A 20,543-nucleotide genomic window follows, 5' to 3' on the forward strand; every position below is an offset into this window, starting at 1 on the left:
CTCGCTGCTTCTGCTGTTAGATTGAGAGACAGCCTGCATAATGTTCCTGGGAAAGGAAGCAGCCTGCAGCAAAGCCCATCACCCATGTAGAGTCGTGGCGGCAGTTTACAGTGGGACAACAGATGCTTTTGCTGAGAAGTAATTTTAATGTTTAGAAAAGATTTCCAGCCACAAGGGAAAAGTCAAATACATGAACGACACGAGAACTTCCTGTTAGCCCTTTATTTTTCAAGAGCAGTCATCAAGTAACCACTAAAGCATATCATCATCAGGGACTTCACAGCATGGAAACGTTCACTGTTTATTTCTGCTCTAAGAAACCCCCTTATTTTCTTTACTTCCCGTGATCTGGCTGTCAGCCTCTTGCTGGGGAGCTGAGAAAGGAGCTCCCTGTGAACACTCGTGTTGTCCCGGCCCAGTGTGGGCAGCAGCACGTGGAATGAACGCTTCTGCCTTCCTCTTAAAGTTGCTCCACTTCACTCAGGGTGTGCTCCACGATGGTGTCTTGTCCTTGGAACTTGAAGTAGCCCCGAAACAACTTTCTTTGAAGCACCAAGGGGAACCAATAGACATCATCCGGCCACATCTGTTTGAATGGCACCTCATCCAGCTGAAACCACTGAGGCTGCATTTCTGTTAGGGGGGAAAAGCAATTGTTGTATGAAATTTTGTCATGTTTTTTTTTCCTGCCTGGAGTTCCACTGTGTCAACAAACAGCTTTGGGTTACAGCCCAGCTGCCTCCCTCCTCTGCAATCCCTGCAGGAACAGTTCTGCATTTCCATATGAGCAGTGCATTTCAAAGGGAAACATCAGCTCCACCAGTTACCCACCATCGCTTTCCTTTGGCTCTCCATGAAACTGATCCGCTCGGAAAACGTGAACTTCCATGAGTTCAGAGTTGCCTACAAATTCAAAAGTGATCTGACCCATCTTCTGCAAGGTGTCCACAGTCAGTCCACTCTCTTCCAGGAGCTCCCTATGCAAAAAAACAGGTGTTATTATAGGAAAGCAAGCAGTGGGAGAACAAACAGCAGCCATCAGCTTTATACTGCATTCAGAACTCCTCCAGTGAATTACAGCTGTGCCTGCAGCAAAGCAGACTTGTGGCTTACACCAAACTATGAGGCCCAGTGGCACCAGACCGCACCAACATCAGACTGGCTTTCGAGTTGCTCAGTCTCCCACCATAGTGGCCAGTGGGAAAGTTCTGCTAGAGGGGAGGATTCACCCCAAAGATGACCTGGCAGGGTTTACATTCCATGCACAAGGATGGTCTTCCCTGAGGTGACTTGGCAATGGGCTAACGCTTATGTACTACTGCTGGGGCTGGATGTGGCTTGGGAACTTGGAGACATGCCTTGTGTAGACAAGTGGAAGACTGTCAACTTCAGGCTAAAGCTTTTATAACTGTGGTGACGCAGGTAAGGAACATGAGATCATCTCATCTATGCTGCTACAAAAATCAGCGGCTTCTGAGGAAAAGTGAAGCTCACTTAATTAACACTATAGTGTGTGACCTCCCAGTTAAAAGCCATATCAAATCCACAAAGCAATCAGATACACCTTCAGTTTCTGCTCCTCAGAAGAACATTCCGTGTAAGAGAGGCTGGAGACAAGTCTTTTAGGAGCAGTTGGGGAGACTTCCCAAGCAGCTCTTTTCAAGGCCTCCCCACACGTGGCCTCTTGAAGCGCTTCAGGTCGCTTTTTCTGCCTGTCCCACACACTCATGTTGGGGTTTTTTAACCTGCTGCTAAGAGGCCTTGGAACTTGTCCTGGTTATTCTACTGAACAAAGGTACAGCACACCTGGAACTACCTGCAGATAAGGTGAATGATTCTCATAGTCGTACATTTGGCAGAAACCCATCTGTTTCAAAGCGGAAATGACCTTTAAGGCTCCAGCTTTCTCTGGCACCAGTTTCTTGGGTCCCATCCTTCAGAACTGTACTGCAATCTGATGCCTCAACTAATTCACATTGATATTCCTGAAAAACGGTGCAGAAAACAGAGGCAGTTTCCAACCAGCAAAGCTAAAAGCCTCGTTTTGCAGGCTGTGGTAAAGGACCAATAAGCACAACACTGCTGTGGTTTATTCAGTAATTATCTGTGAGCTGTTGGGCTCTGGGTTTGGTAAATAGAAACAGTACAGCAGGTTGATAACTGGAGATGGATCTGCCATCTTCCACTCAGTGACAATGAACTGTATGCAGACACAATGTAAGCACCGGCTGCATTAACACGGTGCTCTGCTTGCACACACGTGGAGGCCTCGTCTCCCCTGCTGAGCTCACAGCACAGAGCCCAGCTGGCTGTGCTGGCACAGCTGAGGAAACCCATCAGTGCAAAAGCTGTTGGGAATCTGTTGAGCAACACTCAACTTCCTGCAGGTGCAAAGGTAAACGTGGGGACAGATCAGAAACTGAGGAGGTAGCAAAGCGTGGCTTTTTATCTGCAGCGCCGATGTAAACAAAGGTAGAATCTGCCGTTTCATTTCAGTGGGTAAAAGGAAGAAAGCCCTGCAGTGTTGCACTGCTGTTAGCTCTGAACATAGCACTGCAACCCTGGAGTGACAGAGCTCCTGAACTCAGTGCCCGCACGCAGGGAACTGATCCGTTTGTACAGTGCCGTTCATGAGGCACCTCCGGGTGGAGTTCACAGCATCTCGTCACTGAGTTCTCACGGAGCGCTGACAGCGTAACTGGAATTTAGCATCCTTAAGGCAGCAGCAGCGCGCTGCCATGAGCTGCAACGCCGCCGTACGGCCAAACGTGAGCGGTGCACGCACAGGAGCAGTGCAAGAGCCTCCATCGCCGCTCGAGCAGCGTCAGCGGGGCAGCAGGGCGGCACAGCGCTCACGGGGCTGCTACGGAGCAGCTGAACCGCCGCAAGTGCTCCCAGTTCCCTCCGCTCCTCTCCCAGGGCCGGGCCTCACCTGCGCGCAGCATCCTCGATGCTCTCACCCGGCTGCACTTTTCCTCCGAAGCCGTTCCAGAGCCCGGCCCCGAATCCACGCTTTTTCATGCCCAGGAGGACGCGGGGCGGCTGCACCACCAGCACGAGGGTGAAGAGCCTGGAGGCGGACATGGCGCTGCGCCTGAGGGCAGCGCTCGGAGCAGACGCGGGGCGCAGTGGATCCGCGCAGCCCGGAGCGCCTCCCGCACCCGCCGCCCGTCCCAGAGCCTGCAGCTCGCCGCCCCCACCGCTCTCCCTTCACACTCCGTCTCCCCTCGCTCCCGGCCCTGCCCCAAACACCACGGGTTCCCCTTCCCCCCGCGCCCGGCTCTTCCCGCGCCGCATTCTCCGCAGCTCCGCCCTCAGCTCCGCCCAGCGAGGGGAGGGAGGCGGCGGCCGGCATGGCGGGGCGGGGAGCGCGGTGCGTGCCGGGGAGATCCGAGCCGGGCCTGTCCCGGGGCTGCCGTTCTTCCGACATGGGAGCGATGGGGCCCGTCCTTCTTTGATGGGGCCGGGGGAGGGTCGGCTGGAGGTCGGGGAAGGGCGGCGCGCACGGGCTGAGCTGCCTGAGCTCAGGGAGCGCTGGGACACCGCGGTCAGCCATAGGGGTTGGGCGGTACAGCGTGGGTCCTTAACAACACGGGGCGGTCTGCGGTTCCTTGATGTAATTGCCTGTATTAGCACCGCAGTTGCCCTTCCCCTTAAAACGGTGGATCCTCGGCTTTAAAAGCCTTTCACAGGAAGGTGATGTTCAGCCATCCTTACTTTCTCCGTCACGGTGCTTGGGGTCAGCGTGAGTTGCTGGCAGGTCGTAGCCCAGCTCCCTGCTGGCACACAGGCTGTGCAGCCCCGTGGGACTCGTTAGGGCACGTTCCCAGCAGCGTCTGTCCGTGCATGGTGAGCAGGTGACACCTGAGAACCGCAGGGCTCAATAGCCATGAGATCCCCTTTGTTCAGGGGGCAGCCAGTGAGGTGTTGATCCACACTGTGTCTGTTGTTGTGAATGGAGCAGGGAACTGAAGAGGCCTTGAATCTCTGAGATGGTGAGTGAGGCTTGTGGTGAGTGTGGAGACAGATGGGAGCAGCCGCGCTCAGGGTAGAAACAGGTCAGCGTTCAGAAAGCGCTGTGTTGGCTGCACAAGATCTGACCGTCACCTTTCTCCTTGGGCAGCTGCCGGCTTTTGGTGAGCCTTCCTCTGCAGCGCAGGTGTCTGCACAGCACGGCGAGGCTCCTGAAGAAGAAAACCGCCACCGAGCACTGGTGGTTGGAGCGGCAGGGGAGGGATCCCTTCGTCAAGGCAGCGAAACAGCAGCATTACCGTTGCCGGAGTGCCTTCAAGTTACTGGAGATAGATGACAGGCTTCATATTCTCCGGCCGGGACTTTCTGTTCTTGACTGTGGAGCAGCACCTGGTGCTTGGAGTCAGGTTGCTGTAGAGAGGGTCAATGCCTTGGGTACTGGTGAGTGCACACGTTTGGTGTTTGGGATGGGGCCTGTATGTTTTGAAGCACTCATGTTTGTAAGGAAAAGCATGATCATGCGTGCTGTTGTTGGATTACATTGCCAGCTCTGCAAAAACAAAACAACAAAAAGAAGACGACAGGGTTACCTCATGCTTATCCAGTGTAGCTGGGTTTTAACGTCATAAATGCTTTGGCTGGTAGCAGACCATGTCGTTGCATGCAGCAAACCAATGATGGAGGGACGGGAGGACAGTTTGCTGCAGGTGACGATAACTTTTCGTTTACTGAGTACAACAGAGTTCACACATATGCAAGTTCTTTTCAACCATAAGAATTCAACGTGATCTTCATTCTTACAACCCAGATCCTGCTGCCCCGATTGGCTTCGTCCTTGGAGTTGACCTCCTACGGATTTCCCCGCTGGAAGGCGCGGTCTTCTTGTCTCAGGCCGACATTACAGACCCGAGCACACAAAGGGCGATTCAGAACCTGCTTCCTGCAGAGAAGGTGGATGTTATCTTGAGCGACATGGCGCCGAACGCAACAGGCATTAAAGAGCTGGATCATCAGAAGCTGATCGGTTTGTGTTTGGGCCTAGTGAACCTGTCACAGAGTATTTTAAAGCCGAAAGGAACGATGCTGTGTAAGTTCTGGGATGGACACGAGTCCCGTGTTCTACAAAACAAACTGAAGGAGCAGTTCCAAGATGTGAGAACTATAAAGCCTCGGGCCAGTCGGAAGGACTCATCTGAATCTTATTACTTGGCAAGAGTGTACAAAGGGAAATGACCGCTGGGAAATGCAGGTTATCTAACAGGTGAAATCTGAACGTGGCGTGTGTTTAAAGAAAGCTCCCAGCATGACGATCCCCAGCTCGAGCTCTGGGATTGCTGCTGCACTTCTCACCAGGTGCTTTTCAAATAGGAGGATAAAACCAGGGTGGTGCCCCACTGAGTTCATCCACTAATTGCACAAGCAGAGACATCCAATCTAGCTTCACACCTGCGGAGAAAGCAGTTGGGAATGGAGAGGAATAATGTGAAAGGCGACCTCTGGAGCTGTGTAATGGAAATGAAAATAAAGCGGTGGTTCTATGAGCTCTTAACGTGTGCTTGAGAACGGCTGCGTTTCTAACGCTGTCGGATTTGGGACTAACCACAAATGGCGCCTGTCAGAACCAGAGGGGCCGGTTGGGGGGTGGGAAGGGTTGGAGCCAATTTAATTCCTCTTCATCTTTCCTAAAAGCTGGTATCGTTTATTAGCACACATAAAAGCAGCGCTGTAATGATTTATGTCATCAGTAATGGGTTATGGCCGCCCAGTTATGTTTATGAGGCAAAATGACAAGGTTTTCCTGGATCCAAATACATTTGGTCACCGTCTTATCTGGAAGTGACAACTCCATTAAATAGCGCCGTTATCGGGCTGGCTGTGGCACGAGTTATAAAGGGGGATGACAGCACTATCATCTCTTTAGGCTTCCAGATCTCCCTCATCACAAATAGACCATTTCGAACGGCTCGCAGATTTATCAGATGGAAACTCAGCTTCCCTTCTCGATCTGCTCACTGCCGCCACACAGCCGCGCTGTGGAGCATTACGGTACGAGCTGAAGCTGCGCGCCTCCAGCCGGCATTACGGCGTGGCGGGCCGCCGTTCTCGCGAGAGGTGGGCGCGAGTTCGCGTGAGATCTCGGCGGCGGGGCGAGGAGGGAGATCCAAGCGGGGCGGCGGTGAGTGCGGGTGGGAGGGGAGCGGTGTGGTGTGGCGGGCGGCCTGCCGTGCTGTGCTGGGCCGGGCCGGGCCGGGCCGGGCCTGGGGGTCCCTCACCGCGCTCCCCGCTGCAGCCCGCCTCCGCCGCTTGGCCTCACCTATGGCTGAACGCGGCGCTATGGGAGCGAGGAGGGTGGGCAGCGCCAGGCGAGCGGCAGGGCCGGGCTGTGCTGTCCCGCGGAGGAGCCCCTCGCACTGCAGTATGGCGGCTGCTCGCGGCCAGGCTGGGGGTCATTGCAGCCGGGAGCTGAACTGAACAAAAATAAGGCAAGGAGCGGAGCTGTGCAGCAGCGGACGGGCTGTACCTGCCGGCTGCTCCGCACTGCTGTCCTGTTCTCACCGCGCCTGCTTTGAAATGGCTTTGCTGGCAGCCGCTCACCTGTTGGCAGCGCTGTGTTTCCGTGCGTGGTAATGCAGCGCTTCTTTCTAATAAACGTTTTCATTTGGGATCCCATTGACCTCCTCCCAGCGTGCTGCTGTTGGTTGGGCTCTTGGTGGTGACGTGAGTCCAAACGGTGCTGCTGTTATTGCTGTGATTACGTGGGCCCGAGGGTCAGCCCTGAGCCTGGGCTGCTGCTCTAATGCTGTGTGGGTGTCCCGGTGCCTTTCCTGGCTCTGATCCCCCTTTGGTGCTTCTGGGACTTGTAGGGCTTGCAGCCTCTGAGCAATTCACTTAAAGCTTGCCCAAATGTTCTGGGAACACCTTGCCAGCCTTCTGGATTTGATGCGTTTTTGACCTTTTAAATACTATTGCAAATCTGAAGGAGGATTCTGCAAAAACTTCTATGTGAACAAGGAGCTGCAGCTTGCTAATGGAAACAGGCTGTCGGATTGTGTTGAAAGTTAGGTACCAAAGTGCTGTTTGGAAACCAGGATCAGGTTGCTTAGAAGGTAGAGCGTGCTACTCGTGTGGGATTAATTCTCCTCCTGCCTCAGCCCTTAATATGTTTGGGAGCAGAGTAACAGGTTCTTTCTGTGTGATGTGCTGTAGAGCTTCCCGTCCCATGGTGCTACCTCGTATCCCTGAATCCTTCTTGATTACAGAGGAAGAGAGATCTCATTTTGGTGTAACTGAAGACGACTCCTGTTTGTATATTCATTCACAGAGGTTCAGGGGGACGTATCTAAATAAAAGCAAATCATTTTGGTTATAACACTAAGGGGAGATCAGGCTTTCTTGCTTCAAAAGGGGGTGTTTTCTGGTTGAGGTGAGGTTAGATTCTGTGCCCTGTAGACTGGAAGATGCTGTGCTTTGTGTGATCTTAGGGCAGCAATGTATCTCTTTGTTTTAGTAGAGCATCAATATATCACAGATTGTTCTGGATACTTCACTGATAACTTTTTGTGTGTATTCCCAGAGCAATGGAGGACTTGGAAGGTAACACCACCGTCTTCTCCACTCTGAGATCCTTCAACAACTTCATTTCACAGCGTATGGAGGGGGTGTCCGGGCAGGCTGTGCCAGCATCGTCTCAGAGCTCCTTGCAGATTCAGTACCAGCAGAGGGTGCAGGTGAGGTGTCCTCAGCGTGCTGTTGCCTGCTGTGTCTCTTCTGTGCGTCTGTAGCCTCCTTTGTGTTCTAAGCATCAGGGTTGATTTCATTAAGATATAACCGTTCTTTATAAAGCTGCTTCTCGTGCACGCTCAGTATCAGAGGTTTGTTTTCTGAGAATGTTCTAGAATCTTTTTCCTTGTTAATGTGTTTCCAGTCGTTCACTTAGTTACCTTACATTTTTCTTGCCTGGATGCATACAAGAGACTTTGCTGTGGTTTCAGTGTGCCCACCAGTTGGGATTTCTTGTCTGCCTCTCTCTGTATCCCCAGCTCATCCTATCAGCTGCGTTTTGCTCTTACAGCATGTGATAAGTTGACGTCTTGCATCATAAGCTCTGTTACGCTGTGATAAAGTTTCTTTACGTTGATATAATTAATAAGCAGGTCTCTAAATATAGTGTGATCTTATCATCTTCTTAATATGAGACTGCTTTACATTTGGAACGTTGAAAGTACTGAAAAAAGGTGTGAGTTTTGTGTCTGTGTGCATCTCTGATTGCACCACCTCCATGAGCGATGCGTCAAATGTACCCTGCTTAGAAGAGAGGTGTTCTGTAGCATTGTCTGTGGTGTAAAGTAATTTAATCTGGAGTGTCCCATTGTAGCAGGTCATAGGAAAAAAACACACAACACCATTAATTTGCTCCACAATTACATTTAATGGGGTGCCTGATCTCCGCTTACTGTTAACTGCTGTTGATTTTATAATGCCTGGGGAGTTTGTAATTACCTTTGTTTAGATAGAGAAGTGCATTTTGTCACATGAAGCACCTCTAGAGGTGGAAAGAGAAATTCTGAATGAAACCCTGAATTGAAATGTGGAGTTTATATTTGCTTCCTTCCAGCTAACGCTGTTTGATTCAGGTGCATGGGCATGTGGTTGAGCTCTTGGCCTTGGTTTCCTGATCTGCAGCTGGTGTGAGAGGACAGGCACCACAAATGTGGTGACAATTGACTTGAAGTCTGTAAGTTGCTATGCAACTGTCAGCTGCATCATACAGAGTAGGGGGTAGCAATATTGCTGCAGTGCTGTTAATGATGTGTACTGCCTTTTTTCATGTATGAACTCGCCAGTTGGAAGAACAAGCTGGGCAGATCCATTCCAAATCACAGCTCCTGCAGGTGGAACGGGAGAAGATGCAGATGGAGCTTAGCCACAAACGAGCTCGCATTGAGCTGGAAAAAGCTGCTAATACTAATGCCAGGAACTATGAGGTAAGTAGAACTGGTAGAACTGTAACCGCAGGTGGTCTGATATCATGGGTCTGAGTTAGAACACATGCGGTGCATCTGTGTTGGTGTTTTAGTTTGGATGATGGAAATGCTTCTGGCTGTTTTCGCATGCTGTGCTTTGGTTCGCAGTGCTGTGTCTCAGGATGTGAATACCAGACTCTTTTTGGATGAAGCAAAACTAAAAGATGCAGTCCAGGAGCAAGCATAGTGCTCCCCAGCTGTTAATGAGCACTCAGTCTTCAGAGCAAGACTTGAGCTCATTTGTAGTAAAGACTTCTGAAGAGCATATGGTGTGCGTGCATTGTGCTACTTGCTAATGTGCACAAATCCTGTGTGAATGTCAGAACGTTGTTTGCTCATTGAGCAGTCTGATCTGATCACTAGATTTTGTTAACATAGTGTTGGAATTGTCATGGGTAGCCGTAACAAAAAGGGATTTGTTCTTTGTTTCTCCTGGAGATATTTAAGCGCTTTTTCTCCCAAATGAGTTTAAACTTTTTCTGGCACAATTGCAAGTACTTAGTTTCTGTGACTGTAATTTAATTGGAATGGCAGCAGTGCCAACCCATGCACTGTCACACAAGAGAGCTTTCATTGATAAGACTGTGAGCCTCACTCAGGGACTAATAGCATTTCTTGGTTTCTGATTTTGTGCCCATATATGTTTGCTTAGCTTTGTCACTGGAAGTGCCAGTAGAGCTCTGGGTTCTGTATGATAATAGAAGTCTTACATGCAGCTGATTATTTAAAATGATTTTTTTAAGGCATGTTTTGTTGTGTTTTAAGACTGTTGGGTGATGGATTTAGAGTGTGGTTGTGAAATAGTGGGTCAGTGACTCAAGCCTTCATTCCTGTTGAAGTCAGGTGAGTTAGCATTAAGCCACGAAGAGTTTGAACTGGAATCCAGCTGAGTCAGTCACAGGAACCCTTGAAATACTAGTGCAGAAAAGGGAGCAGCACTAATCCAGCGCTGTGTAATCACCCTGCTCAGATTCTGTGGGTTTTTTTTGAGTCATGTGGATGAAAGCTTTAGGAAGCTCATATTGCTTTGCATAATCCTTACTTACTATGTAAATCCATGTCTCGATTTGCTTTGATTAGCAAAGCAATTTACTGCAGATTTTTCAAATAAGCATTAATCAATTTGTGGAAGGAAAAAACTGAGAAGGTGTATGAAGGATCGTCAGAGTGCAGAAATGTTTATTGTGTTCATTGATAATACTGTGCATTTAAGCCCGGTTGCTTTTCCATTAAATAGCCTCATAAAACTGCCAGGAGTTACAGAGGAAAGTTTGTCTTGCTAACCCAACTACTGAGCTCTGAGGTTCTGAGTGCAAACTTGTGTGGCTCAATTTTAAATCAGAGCATCAAATGTTCTCGTCTTTGATGTGCTGCAGGGTGTGCAGTGCAGTCTGTGGGGCTGTGTCTGTATTCCAGGATTGTTGCCACTAGCAGAAGGAGGAATAGTCTGTTTTCCAGCTTTGTTGCTGCAAGTAGTTCCTTGACATTGAGTTGCTGATGCTGTCCTTGCTAGTGGTAGGCTTAAAAGATATTGGTGTTGATAACATGGCTTTGATGTGATGCTGTGGTGATCACAGTTACGAGGAGGCAAAAAGGGCTTCACCTTTGTGTTGGTTTTCTATGTCTCTTTTCATGTTTTTCTCTTTGCAAGCGAGAGGCTGACCGTAACCAGGAGCTGCTCACACGAATAAAGCAGTATCAGGAAAGGGAAACAGAAGCTGAAAATAAGCTGAAGGAGCAAATGGAGGTGAACAAATCCTATAAGAAGAGTATGGAGACCATGAGTAAGAAACTGCAAGAGAAGGAGAGCAAATTAGCTGAAGCTAACGAAGTAAGAACAGAATAACTTTCTTATCCATTCGTAGATTCAGGTGACTTTGCGGTTCTTGTGAATGGAAAATGGCCTTTTTGATGTACCAAAAGAAGTGTATTGCTAGATGTCAGCTCACGTGATTTTGAATAAAGAGTGCAGGAAGTGATGGAGGAGATAGCAAGATGGGAATTGTTCAGGGGCACTGGGGGAATTGTAGCGTGGATGAGACTGAAGTTATGCACAGTTCATTCTTCAGAATCATTAGTTGGATGTGACTTCTGTGTGTTACAATCTGTAATCTCCAGTTTCTCCTTTATTTCCACTAATGCAGACAATCGCTATATTAAAAGGCAAAATATCTGAGCTACAATGGAATATAATGAATCAGGAGATGCAGATGACAAGCCAAGACTCGCAGAAGCAGGAGCTGATGGAACAGCTGGATGTTCAACATAAGTAAGCAGAGGATGAGTAACTATGAGGAGAAAAAAGCAAACAAAACTTCAGTCTTATGCAGCTGTTGTCACTCAAAAACCTTTCAATGCTGTTTGATTTCCACTCTTCAAAGGGATTCTTTGAACTGGATGTGCAGGTTATAAGTGGTGTTTGAAAGTAGCTCTTAGCAGGATTTTATTTGTACCTTGAGGAAAAAAAAAATTACTCAAGCTTAAAATCTCTCCCAGTGATGTTTCATGTTCGTACTGGAGAGCTGACAGAAGGCAGGTGGGTGGGAAAGGCTGATCTGAATTTTATAGATTGAACAGAACAAAAATAACAAGCCGTAAATCATAGGTGAGGGGTACTTGACAGATTTGAGTGTGTTTTTCTTTGCTATCCTCGGTTTTCCTTATTATTTGCTGTGTGTAAATATTTACTGATTTCACAGTAGAAGAGGCTTGACTTTTTTGAATAATTCTCAAGGTGCATCTTTTAGGTGAAGGAATTGGTATCTTTTGTCTCTGAAGTAGAGGAAGACAATGGGAGTGTGAGATGATCTTACATAACAGTACCATATACTTTGTTAGTGATACTTGGAAATGTTTACCATGCATGTGTCTTTTTCTGGTACGCGTTTCCTGGGTGCTAAATCTCTCTTCTCCGTGTCTGATAGGAAATGGCAAGAGGCTACTCAGCAAATCCAGACATTGCAAGCAAGCCAGTCCCTACTGACAGAATACGAACAGAAGATTAAGGTAAGCCAATAGGGTCTGTATAAACCTTGTTTTGATTTTCTTTAAAAATTTCTTCAGTGTCAGAGCAGAAGTGTTCTGGATGAATGCGCTGTTTGATCTTGAGCCCAGTACATTTGTGTTCTAGAGCAACCTGGGTGATTTTCCTCCCCCCCCCCACTGCTTAAATGCTGGAGAATGAACCTAGCAGCTGTAGTTTCTGCTCCCCAGAAAATCCTTTCTCTGGAGTTGGGGTTAGCTCTGTATAACCTGCAATTACTTGCAAAGTTCTCAAAATCACAATAAAATGTAAGCGTAGGTATTTTATGTCCTTTCAGATTACCTTGTTATGTTGATGCGAGTGTCTTTTCCACCTGCTTTTTATCTTCCTGGTGGAGGTAGGGTTGCTTTTCTCTGAGCAGATGCTGACGATGATCTCCAAGGTCCCTTCCAACTCGCACGATACTATGATACTATGACTATGACTTTATAGCATCAGAAACATATCATGGCTCAGGTTGAAGTGGACCACAATGATCATCTGGTTTCAACCCCCTGCTATGTGCAGAGTTGCCAACCAGCAGACCAGGCTGCCCAGAGCCACATCCAGCCTGGCCTTGAATGCCTGCAGGGATGGGGCATCCACAGCCTCCTTTGGGCAACCGGTTCCAGTGTGTCACCACCCTCTGAGTGAAAAACTTCCACCTAAGGACTTACTTTACCTGTATTTGTTGTAAAGTTGTGCTGAAAGAGTCTCACTGCTCGTTCTTTGATAGCAAAGGAAGAGTTCCATCTGTAGGCAAATATGTTAAAAAGAAAGATGGGATAACAAGGTATCAGAATACATTACAGGTTTAAATAAGTGTCCCCACCTCCATAAAAATGTTTGCCACGATGCTGAAATGGGCACTTGTATTTCTTTTGATTCCTAATTGCTCAGGACTCATGTCCATCTTTACATCTAGCTAATGGAGGGCTAGTGGACAAGAAAATCTGAGTTTCAGCGTAGTAAGAAGTTGTTCTATTGATTGAGATTACTTTTTTCTTAGGAATTCAGGGTAAACAGAATGGTACAGAGAAGAAATTAGCCCCTGTGTTAGAAATGCAACAAATGTCCTTGTTTTGAGCAGTGGATTTGACCATGTGATCTACTGAGGCATGTTCTGAGTTTGTTCATTCAAGTCATTCGTTGATTCAAGTATCATAAATACAGAGGAAATGTAGTTTTTAAGAGTTCCAAATTAATCATTGCTGTCTTCTTGTCATCTCTTGTCTTCCAGGATCTGGAACAGAAGATCTCCCAGCAGGAACATGATGCTGTTATTGTTAAGAACATGAAGGCAGAACTGGCCCTTTTCCCAAAAATAGAGCGGGAGCTGCGGCAGCTTAGGGAGGAAAATGCTTACTTCAGGTGAGAGAAGGCTTCGGTTGTTGAGAAGGGTTACCTTGTGTTCTTCTGCAGCTCTTACAATTGCACTATATACACTTTCAAACCCTTCTGTCAGACTTATCAGGTTTACAGGGTGGCCTACGATACTGTGCTCTCATACAGGAAATTATAGAAGAAAGTTTAAGTAGTTCCTGTAAATACTGCATACAAATTGAGCAGTGTTGTGATGGTTACTGAGGACAGGATTTGACAGGACCTGGTTATCTTCCATAACGCTCTGACAGCTTCACACAGTATGCCGTGATAATTTTGGATAGCAGTATCTGTTTATTAAAACAGCATTCAGTGCTTAAAGATGGTGATGAACTCTGTGCAGGTTTGGGGAAGAAAGAACTGTAAGGGAAGCTGTACATTACTCCAAATAACTGTTGCTACGTAGTTATTGTTACTCCTACTCTCCCTAGTCTGTTTGATTGTCATTTTGAATTGTTTATCTTGGAATGTTTTCTCACTCTTGTCCTGCGCACAGAAAGAACCATGCTATTAGTGGAGGTGGTTCTTCTTTAAAGAGTTTATCTCATCCTCTGTTAATGTAAAAGCAAGCGGTCTCAATACTGGATCAGTCATCATAGATTACAAAAAAGCTACCCTTGCTGTGTTCCAACCATGCATTCAGCCAGACTGAAGATCAGAGTTGGGAGCTTTGCCAGCTCTTCGTGCTGTTTTGCTAATCAGCAAAGTTGATACAGAACTTCTGGTTGTTTGGACATAATTAGGGTGGTGTTTGTAGTGGGGAAAATTCCTTTTTTTTTTTTTATATATATTATTGGTAGCAGCAGCTTTGCAGTGAAGATTATAGAAGTGAGTCAGTTGAATGTCATAATGTCTGTATGTTGTTATACTGCTCTCTTGTAATTGCACGTCTATGTGGAAGTTTGTGAGAACAGATTGAGTTGTGTGACTTCTAAATTGCTGCCTGTCTTCTCAGGGAAATGAAAGAAAACAATGGATTGCTTAAAGAAGAAGTAGAAGGTCTCCAGAGAAAATTGGAACGCTATGAGAAAGTCCAAGCACAGTTAGTGACTGCTGAGCTGGAAAATGAGGTGAGGAGCTAAGAATGTTTGGATGAGCAAAATGGGGTTTCCTCTGTTGCCCAGGCTGTGTTCTCGGCTCTTCCTGTATTGTCTTACTTGAGAGACTTGTTTGAAGTAGTGAATACAAACATGGCTTTCACAAACTTAAATATCAAAACGCAAGAGTGAAAGATAAAAAGGCAGCTGAATCTGTAACAATCTTACAGTGTTCTTATTGGCTTCGCTACTGTATCTTTGGGGAGTGGAAGAGCATTAAGCTTGTGGTGTTACTGGACATGGGTATGGTATCCCCTTGGGTTGCTTCCCATGCACTAGCAAGGCCAGAATGTGGTTTCAGATGAGTAGAGTTGTCTTGTTTCCATCCCACTCTGTGTCTAGCCAAGAGATCAGACTAATGTATGGACTTAACTGGTTTCTGGTCAAACTTGGATTGTATGATCTGGTACTGACTAAAAACACAGAAGCTGAAGGAGAAATGTTAGAGAGTTGGGTGGTTCAGCTACTGCAGTGTGAGTGTTGGGAATATAGATAGTTTTATTCCTCTACAAAGAGTCTAATCTATTAAGATCTTGTACAGTGGTAGTAGCTCACAGGGCTGGTGTAGCGCAAATGCCAAGTCGTGGCTTGAAGTAGTGATGGAGCACCTGGTGTGAGGGCAGGGCCAAGCCAGGGGAGCTCAGGTGTAAGCAGTGCAGCTGAGTGACCAGAAGAAGTGGAGCCAGGATCCACCCCTTCTCAGTCCTCATTTAAGGGTTGGCATTGGAGGCTCTCTGCAGGTTCTTGCCTATCTGAGGCTTTTTGAAGGTAAGAAGGTGTTGTTGTTTTTTTAATTATTATTATTTTTTTCCTCCCCATGTTCTTTCTGTGTCCCCTCTGCTGTTATGGTTGTGTGAATCCTGCTGCAGCCTGGGACTCTGCCATTCTTTGCTGTGCTTTCCACCACATTGTAGCGTTACAGCTGGGTAATAAAAAGCACTGAAGTAAGATATGGGTGCCGTTCAGGTATAACAGAGCTATGGTGGCTGGGAAAATGTCTGTGGGAGCTGCAGAATGACAGCCCAAAAGTGCTAGATAAGATACTGAACGCCAAGACAGAGAAGAGAATACACTGAGTTTGACTTATCAGAGAACTATGTGGAAAACAGTTGGAACTTTCTGCTGTCTGTAACATTCCTTTGCTTTATGCTTTAGAAACTTCTGGGAAAACTAAAAAGCTGGGAGAAACTGGACCAGAGCACTGGCTTGAATATCAGGTACGTGCTCGGAGCCTTGGAGGTAAAACTTCTCAAATGTTTTCCTTTCGTCTTGGTTATTTGGGTATCCCAAGTGTGGGGTGTTATGCTTTCTTAATATCTCTTTATGCAGAAGCTATTCCAATCCGTACTATTGTGTATGAAAAGAGACTTAAAATACATCCATTTGGGAGCAAATGTATTTTTCATTAAGTCAGCTTGGGTTTAATTGGGTTTTTTGAACTTGTTGCATATAGCTTTGTTGGTGTTTGGGTGGAAATTCTCCTAACTTAATAGGACAGATGGAATAAACTCTGTGTTTTTTGTTTTTTTTTTTTTTAATGGAAAACAAATAAACAGCTGCTAACTGGTGCTTTGTAAGACAACTGATCTCTTTGTGTACTTCTATCTTTCTGATGTCTGGAGCCTTGAGCCTGTTTTTTTCCTAAGGCCTTTGGTATGTACATACCAAACTGCTGAATCATGGCCTTGTACCACTGATTGAGCACCTGGAGAAAAGACCCGGTCAGCCCTAGGAGCACAGGTGAAGGCAATTCAGCTGTGTGATGGAAGGGCTGGAGCCTGGCTGCACCTCTCTTAGACCTCATTTAATGGCCGACTGCCTCTGGGGGAGGATCTGTGGTTGGAGACCCCTCCCTTCTCTGTGGGGTTTTTTCTGTGGTCTGGGACACAGGTGAGCATTCCTCGTTTTGTAACATGCTTTTGTTGTGCTGGTCCTTCTGCCAACACAACATAGTATCAAGAAAGACTGCAAGTAGTGAATCTTAGGATCTTTCACTGCAGGAGGTTCTCTGAATAAGGTACGATGTATTTGTGTGAGTTATGGTTCAGCACTGCTTTACCTTCCCTGAATATTTGTATTACAACTCTAGAAGTGGTGATGCTTCTTGCTTAAGAGCTGTTTTGGTGTAATTATTGCACAGATCCATTTAATATTGGTTCAAGCTCTGAACTGCAACATGAACTGCAAAACCTAATTATACCAACTGTTTCTTTACTGCATTCATTACATGTGTCTGAACTATGCCTGCAGCCTAATAGGGATTATTTGGAAGTAGGAGTGTTTGGATATGCACCTGTGGTTTGGACGTGTTACTGCTTCGTGTGAAAGACACTTGTGTTCAACTGAGGAAAGCCCTCACAATGTTTTCTGTTTAATGAGGATAACAAACCCTTTTCTGGATGTATGAGAGTAGGTATTGTGCTTAAGATTCTCTTCTGCTTCTGATGAAGATGTGTGCATTTAGATGAAAGCAGAATTGGGCTAAATCTCCAATGGCAGAGAATGGACAGAACAAATATGAATCCTTTTCTAAGAACTTGTTCCATCAGACAGTAGAGTAAAAGCTTTTTACTTAACTCAAGCTGTTAAAGGTTTAATGAGGTAATTTCACAGTGGGAAAGAAATGGAACCAAGTGATTCTGCCTGTTGAAGTCTAATAACTCCTTCATTTAAAATCAGAATATTCGCTGTAAAGTGTTAGGGTTTTTGATTGGGCCATATTGTTTAGCACTATTAATGGTATCTTCTCATACAGAAATGGGAATTGCTCTTAAGAATCATCTTTTGCATGCAATTGTAGCAAGTAGAACTGGGTGATTACCCCCTCCCTCCTCATCTCTGTTTTTTCCTCTTTCCTTCCTGTTGCTCAGATGTGTTTCAGCATGAATTCTGTTCATTTTCAGTCAGCAGTGTGATGATGATGAGATCGTTGTTCTAGTCAGGTTCCTCCAGTATGCTGTTGGGAAAGGCTTGAGGAGAAGTTAATTGACCATCTCGTAGAAGAAGAAAACAGGAGCAAGTTGAATGGTCATCCAAAGGAGCCAGTGTGATCTGTTTGCTGGTAACTAGATAATCAGAAGGAAGGAGTGTTCATGTCTTCTTATCACTTCCTTTGGTACAGCAAATGTAAGGGAACTGCATAAAGTCTGTGGCATTTTAAGAGAGGATGGTGTTGTTTTGTTTCCTACAGCACTTCCACAGGGCTTATTCTGTGTCTGCTCCCAGTGGTTCTGTTCACTGATTGCTTATTCCCAGCAGGCTTTTTGTCAGACTGGCTTATGATCAGATCTGAGAGTCTAATTTTGTGGAAAAGCACTTAGAAAAATGATGCAGCTTTTAGGAGAGGAGTGGTAATCCTGCTTCTTTAGCTCTTTCAAAGTTGCCAAAAGGAGATGAGAGCTGAGTGTTTGGTAGGGCTGCACCTTTGGTTGAAATCTCGTTCATTAGCAGTTTTCTCCAAGTCTGATTTTATGATTGCCAGTTCTGGGTTCCCGTACTTACACTGAGGGAAGGTACTCAGTTATTGTACTAGAAAGCTGCTGGGCTTTTCCCCTTCCTCTAATGAACTGTGGAAATCATGACAGTTTATCTGTATTAGCTTTAATGCAGGAGTGTGTTTGCACTACTATTGTGCAGTGTTTTTCAGCCCTTTTGAATTATACCTGCCTTATCCAAACATGATGTAACTGTAAAGCTGCACTGTACCCTAACAAGAAAGTAATACATGCTGTAGTTACGTGTGGTTCATATCTATGCATAATGAATACATGTAATCTTTTTTGCTTTCAGTTATGTCCTCTTGATATCTTGATCTTTTTACTGCTTTCCGCTGTTCTGTCTTTTATCTTGGATGTAACTTTGTTTTGTAAGAACACTTCTAGGTCCCTTGTATCATTCTTGCTTTATATCACTGCTGTGAGACTCGTAAAAGGGAGACACGTGTTTTGAAATTCTTGCTTTGTGAGTAGAAAGTATTGCTATTTTTGATCTTAGACTTTGAGGATGGCTATTGTAGGAGTCTGCTGTTAGGGAAGACTTAAGAAGGATGCTTTCTCCATGTTATGTTCTCTTTCTCCAGGCGGTGCTGACTGGCACAGTTTGTCTTTCTGCAAACTATGGTGTTTGTGTTGCTGTTATTGACCATCTTCAGTTTAGAAACAGCAAAATCTTGATGGACTTGATTATTTTCTTAGAGGCGCGCTGCTGGCCGAGGGATGTTTTCCGTGTGATTTCTTGGCTGCTGTCTGCAATGTGTATTTTAACAGGAAAAGTAGTATTGGAAGGGCTGAGTGCTGTCAGTATGTGAGAAGGCAGGTGGTTTATTTTGATGACAGTGTACACAACCACCCACGAGGTGGCATCCTTTCACCTGCTGCTGTGAAAACTGCTTTCTGCTTCAGGCTCAGCCTGTGCTAAAAGCCCATCATCTGGGTGTGTGAAGATGCATCAGGTAGTTCAGTGAAAATCTGTCATTGCTGTTATCTGGTCTTCTGAAAACTGTTCAGTGCTGAGTTCACACAGTTACTGTCTCAATGTCCAGTTCCTTTTCCTGCTTAGGGTAGTAAGATACAACAGTACGGAGAAGATTTGAGCATGTTTCTCTAATGATGTACAGAGCAGAGCTTTTCTTTCAGCCAACTTTGTAAGTTTCATATCTACACAGCGTATTCTTTGCTTTGTTTAATAGAAGTTCTTCTGTAGTTGTCCTTCAGTTTACAAGGGTGAGTTTAGATAGCTTCAGTGGTGTCACATTGAGCTGGTGTGGCTGTTTTGCATGCTTGCTGTCCAGACCCGTAGAGAAGTGTAGATTTGGCAGCAATTCAGGCCAGTGTTTAAGGCCTGTTTTCACTTAGTGGAACCTGCCAGCTGCAGACAGCAGGCACTGATCTGCTGACCTGTTGCCTAGAGCCAAGGAAGTGAACCTGTTAATGCTGACCTGATTTTCTTTCTGAAACATCTGTGGGCTGGCTGGCTGACAGATCCTGGGGACTGGCTTCCTGCAGTGTCTGAGACCAATTAGGAAGGAGGTAGTGTGAATGTGTATGCATTTTCTCTCTAAGAAAGGGTCTAATTAAGTGGCAAGTAATTTGTAATTACACAGGTGCTACACTCAGTGTGGGTAATCCTTCTGTACTCATTCTGCTTTTGGACTTGGGGGAGGGGAGGAGAGAGGAGGGAAAAGGGAATCAAATTCCTTGATTCTGCATTAGTGGTGGATTAGTGCTTTTTTTCCTGTGAATAGGAGAGAAGGGAGAATATTGGAGTTCTCTAGTTTCCTTTTTGATTTATGATTAACTATGCTTAGCACTCTCTTCCATCCAAGGCATTGAATATCTTTGCAGTAGTGAATGAAGCTCATAATCTTCTCCTTTCTCACAAGGTAGTAATTTACCTTTCTCTGAATGTCCATTATGAATAGGTGGTTGCTGGTTTAAAAAAGAAACAAACAACCAAGCTGTTGGCAGATATACAAAGCAGTGCATGCTGAAATAATTTGGATTGCTTTGAATTTGAATATGCATTTCTGGATACCTAATTAACTGCAACCAGTCAAAGCAATGCTGGGGGGTTGTTGTTGCTGGTTCAAGTGGAGTCATTACTGGGGCACGATCAGTCCATGGTCAAGCAGATACTTATATTGGAGTAGCCTGTTGTTGCCACCTGGTCTTTCGTCTCCAGTCAGGGATGAGTGAGCGCCTGATGTTGGCTGTCATTGGACTGCTGACCCTGACCTTAAAACACTGATTTCTGGTTGAGGTTTTCTTGGCGTTTTGGTTTAGGTTGTGTCGTGGTGGATCCGTCCTTCAGAGTTATGTCTTTAATTGAAAATGAGAATTAGTGTGCAATGAGGAAATTGAGATTTTGTGCATGTAAGCTTTAGTTAAATAATTGTTCACAGATCTTAAGTTAGGTGCTGAAAGTTGCATGACTGCTGCTGACAAGATTTCCAATGTAAAACAAGCTGTTTTGTCACAGTGGGAATCCCTTGGGCACAAGAAAGGGAGATAAGCACTGCACAGAGGGAAACAAAAGCAAAAGAAACAA

General features: G+C 46.0%; 3 protein-coding genes across 4 annotated transcripts in view; 2 read left to right on the forward strand and 1 right to left on the reverse strand.

Moving 5' to 3' along the window:
• Nucleotides 1-130: 130 nt before the first annotated feature.
• Nucleotides 131-3,119, reverse strand: NUDT1 (nudix hydrolase 1). Its single transcript, XM_072349204.1, has 3 exons — nt 2,933-3,119; nt 832-977; nt 131-633 (listed from the first exon to the last, which is right to left on the reverse strand). The coding sequence occupies exons 1-3, from the start codon at nt 3,082-3,084 to the stop codon at nt 461-463; spliced, it is 471 nt and encodes a 156-aa protein (XP_072205305.1). The 5' UTR covers nt 3,085-3,119; the 3' UTR covers nt 131-460.
• Nucleotides 3,120-3,311: 192 nt separating this feature from the next.
• On the forward strand, nt 3,312-5,512 carry MRM2 (mitochondrial rRNA methyltransferase 2). The gene is made up of 3 exons (XM_072349205.1): nt 3,312-3,373; nt 4,124-4,413; nt 4,781-5,512. The coding sequence occupies exons 1-3, from the start codon at nt 3,354-3,356 to the stop codon at nt 5,203-5,205; spliced, it is 735 nt and encodes a 244-aa protein (XP_072205306.1). The 5' UTR covers nt 3,312-3,353; the 3' UTR covers nt 5,206-5,512.
• Nucleotides 5,513-6,067: 555 nt separating this feature from the next.
• Nucleotides 6,068-20,543, forward strand: part of MAD1L1 (mitotic arrest deficient 1 like 1) — a 320,009-nt gene continuing 305,533 nt past the window's right edge. For both annotated transcript variants that reach the window (XM_072349472.1, XM_072349475.1), the window contains exons 1-9: nt 6,068-6,148; nt 7,547-7,700; nt 8,817-8,957; nt 10,648-10,827; nt 11,141-11,265; nt 11,921-12,002; nt 13,259-13,389; nt 14,357-14,471; nt 15,654-15,715. In XM_072349472.1, coding sequence (XP_072205573.1) covers nt 7,551-7,700; nt 8,817-8,957; nt 10,648-10,827; nt 11,141-11,265; nt 11,921-12,002; nt 13,259-13,389; nt 14,357-14,471; nt 15,654-15,715 — 986 coding nt within the window. In that variant the 5' untranslated portion in view covers nt 6,068-6,148; nt 7,547-7,550. The remainder of the gene's footprint in view (nt 6,149-7,546; nt 7,701-8,816; nt 8,958-10,647; nt 10,828-11,140; nt 11,266-11,920; nt 12,003-13,258; nt 13,390-14,356; nt 14,472-15,653; nt 15,716-20,543) is intronic.

Source organism: Excalfactoria chinensis, chromosome 14 (genome assembly GCF_039878825.1).
Source record: "Excalfactoria chinensis isolate bCotChi1 chromosome 14, bCotChi1.hap2, whole genome shotgun sequence".
Classification (NCBI taxonomy): Eukaryota; Metazoa; Chordata; class Aves; order Galliformes; family Phasianidae; genus Excalfactoria; species Excalfactoria chinensis.